This window comes from Protopterus annectens, chromosome 8.part0 (genome assembly GCF_019279795.1).
Source record: "Protopterus annectens isolate FY-2018-M chromosome 8.part0, PAN1.0, whole genome shotgun sequence".
Classification (NCBI taxonomy): domain Eukaryota; kingdom Metazoa; phylum Chordata; order Ceratodontiformes; family Protopteridae; genus Protopterus; species Protopterus annectens.
Window position 1 is genome coordinate 448,383,175 of NC_056741.1, and position 3,787 is coordinate 448,386,961.

Below are 3,787 nucleotides of genomic sequence, written 5' to 3' on the forward strand. Positions count from 1 at the left end.
ATTTTCTTGGTCTTAAAATTCCAAGCATAATATAACATTCTTTTAGGTAAGTGCTGTATCATATTACTTTACCTATTTTAAATTTCTGTAGCTCCTCCGTCAGCACACCATGCCTTCCACCATTGCTGTATTGATATTTTGTAATCTCTTAACCTTATCAGAGGAACTGTTCTTAGAGCCTTTCTCTTTGGTTGGGACAGGGGGAATTACTAATGGTCTGTAACTGTTGATGAGCACTTTTGTATGCCTAGCATTGTTACCCAATAGTGATGTCTTTGTGCTGTGATGCTGACAAGGGAGCAATATGCATGTTTCCATGCATGTGCACTCTCACTAAGTAAGCACATCCTACCAGCCGTCATTAGTGGGTAGACATGCAGGATTTTTTTTAACTTCCTGTCTATATGATGAAAGAACTTATCTTGGCTGCCTACTCTGACCCCATCGCATGTTGACCTTGTGAGCATGAGCCACTTGTTGGATTCTTGTTTTTCCAGTTATAGCAAGGCATTATTCTTCTGTGTCAGCAGACCACCCTCCCATTTTTTATGATTGTGCATATGTTAAAGTGATTTGCCAAGGTTTATTTGTGCATTGTGGTATCTTGTCAGTTAAGCTCTTAATAGATGTTCTTCCCTCCCACTCTGTACATGTTTGGACCATAGTTTGATTAATAATCTTCTTCTTTCGGCTTTTTCCAGTTAGGGGTCGCCACAGTGGAACTCTGGTCCGCTAATGATTAGCAGTGGATTTTTACGGTGCCAAGTTGCCAGCCTGAAGCCCAACCTTCAAAGAAGGCGCACCCATCCATGCACGCACCTACCTGCATGTCTTTAGACGTCACTCGACAGCAGGGAGGACATGCAGACTCCACATAGAAGCACTCCAGCCGAGAATCGAATGGGAGAACCTCTTACTGTGAGGAGACGGTGCTAACTGCTGCACTACCACGGCCACTTGGACCATAGTTTGATTAAAAAAAAAAAAAAAAAGATTCATAAACATTTTTACTAAAGCAAGACCTAAGTAAATCCCTTGCTGACATTACCTTAAGGAATAGCGTGAACTACATCTGTAGACTTCAATGGATGTGTTTCTTTGCATGCATGGTGGTGTAGCCATTAAAGTCTGGACTGAACTCCTGCCTCTCCTATGCCATGTCAGCATGGTCGAAGTTCTTAGTGGCATGAGTATAGAGAAACTATGTATCTTAAAAGTTTAAGTATAGTAGGCAGAAAACTTCTGCTGATGGGACAAAAATTCTCTTCGAGACTTTACTCGCCCAATAACATGGTGCAAAGTTAAGTAATTTTTCATCAGCAAATCACTTTAAGTATCCAGCAAAACCTTGCCAAGAGTTAAACTAAATGCCCAGGTGAACATGGTTAATTATAAAGCAAGCATTCATTTAAAGAATTGTGTTTAGGTGTTTAGATAAGGTATATAAAGAGATGGGTTTGTTCATTTTATGATGTCAGTGTTACTCAGTGGCTGTATTTACCTTTGTTTGTTTCTGTTGATCTTAACATTTGAACTTGAGCTTTTGTACTTGGGTCTTAGCCGTAAGTGAGCATTGATGGTCCAGTGTCTGCCAGTAAGTAAAATAATGGGAAAAAAAGTTTGGATTTCAGTACATGTATTCAATAACCTTCATATGAAAAAGGTGCAGCTGAACTAGCAGCACCATTTTTATGTATGGGGTCACACAATTTGCTAATTTATTTAGAAATTCTACAGTAATGATGAAAAGATGACCACTTTCCTTTACCTCTTTACCTGATTAATCTAATTTTTATTAAATGTAAATTAGGATATTTATTTACTTGCATGCACTATAATACCACGGTCTTGATTCTTCTAGGAGCGTCTGAGGCGTTTGAATCACAGTGTTGCCAAGGAAACAGCCCGTCGAAAGACTATGTTAGAGTCTGGCACATATCTTTCTGGCTCTCCAAACAGATGAAAACCTAGATATGTAGACTGTCATACCACAAGACAAAGCCTGGCAGGCCAGCATCAAGTGTTTCACATGCAGTGAAATGAAATTGCAGAGAAATAGACTGGATTTTCCTGCTAATGGTTCCAGGCCATAGGGATATAGAATTTATATTCTGGGTTTGGGAAATCCATTATTTGTTCTTATCTAACAATAATGCTTCTGCAGATGTGTAAATTTCCAAATGTGAAATCAATAAAGACATTCTTTTGCCTTCTTGTGAAGGGTAAGCAGCAATTTTGTCCTGCAAATGGCTAATCTTGCATAAGAGTGCATTTTCATTGTTTTTATTCATCCATACTATTTTGAAGCAAAGACAGGAGAATGGAGGGTACACCTGCACAGAGGTTATTGGCAAAACCTATGCAGATTTAGAGGCTATAGTTTTTTTTCAGCATCCTCTCATGTTTACTGTTATTGCAAGTAAACAGACTTTTCTAGTTAACACTGGTATTGTTTCTCCTGATTTGGTGTTTGGTGGTGCTTCTAAATGGGTTAACAAAATCTGCATGTGAGCTGTAGCCTGTTTGGTGTTTATTTTCCTACAAGCTGCTCTTGTATACTGTGCAGTTTTTGAACCAATCTCTTGACCAGGCTACATCACCGAGGAAACAATCACTTTGGTGGTTCTTTTTATAGATAACATTGATTTGTATGAAAACAGAATCTGCAGATCTCTACATGTTTAAGCTGAAAAGCTTTAATTTAATAAGATGCGTTTTTATGCTAATTTCTTTAACATTTCCAGGTGATATAACATAATGTAACAGTTATGTATGCATTAAACTTGGATTTATTTTACCACCAGTTTACATATGCATTAAACTTGGTTTTATTTTACCACCAGTTTGCATATGCATTAAACTTGGATTTATTTACACTAGTTTGCATATGCATTAAACTTGGATTTATTTTACCTGCTGCCTGTTGTTTGCTGCCTACTTTGCCTTTCGATATTTTAAATTGTGACTGCTGTGTTTCCATACTTGGATTTATTTTACCTGCAGCCTGCTGTTTGCTGCCTATTTTACCTGTGGATGTTTTGAACTGTGACTGCTGTGTTTCCACACTGGTGCTTTTTTCTGCACTTAGTTTTGATTTCTGGCTACTAGTGTGGTTTGTCTGCTGGTGGAATTTTTGTGTTTTACATAATGTAACAGTTCTTTCAACACCTGCTGTTTGTATATGAAAGGGATGCCACAGATGACTTGGTGCTGGACATAATAATTCATCTTGGGCTTTCTGATTGTTCCACATGAGGATCTCAAATTAAAAAAATAGTGTGCGCAAAATGTTCACAATTTGTCTTAATGCTGTTTTAACAGTTTATATTTACCCTTTATGACAGATCTGCCTAACTAGCAATACTTTGTAAGTATTGGGACACCTTACAGTAATTAGACATAGAAAGTAAAGTAATGATTGCAGAAGTCTGTGCAGTCCAGCTATTACCTGCTGTAAAGAAAAGGTGATCTCTTTTAGACAGATGTGCTGCATATTCTGTCAGTATAGAATCTTACCTGGATATACTTTAAAAACTAGATTTTTTGTGTGGCTTTCAAGATTATTTTATTTTTTATTCCAAGATCACGTGAGTGACCTTAGAGTTAGAATCTGTAAGCTGGTGGATACAAGAAAGCTTGCCACCTTGCAAAAACAGTATTTTCATAATTTTTTTTTTTTTTTACCCCGTTGGGGTAACTTTTTCTTGCTCCTTACCTATGTCAGTAAAAGTTAATAGTTGTATTGCTTGTGGGAAGCAAATACCTCATAAGGATTTTCATTTGTACT

General features: G+C 37.4%; 1 protein-coding gene across 1 annotated transcript in view; it reads left to right on the forward strand.

Annotated features, from left to right (window-relative positions):
- SNAPIN (SNAP associated protein) overlaps positions 1 to 3,266 on the forward strand; it is a 221,354-nt gene extending 218,088 nt beyond the window's left edge. Inside the window, exon 4 of the mRNA XM_044079967.1 lies at positions 1,862 to 3,266. Within this exon, the coding sequence (XP_043935902.1) occupies positions 1,862 to 1,963 (102 nt within the window). The 3' untranslated portion in view covers positions 1,964 to 3,266. The remainder of the gene's footprint in view (positions 1 to 1,861) is intronic.
- Positions 3,267 to 3,787: the final 521 nt, after the last annotated feature.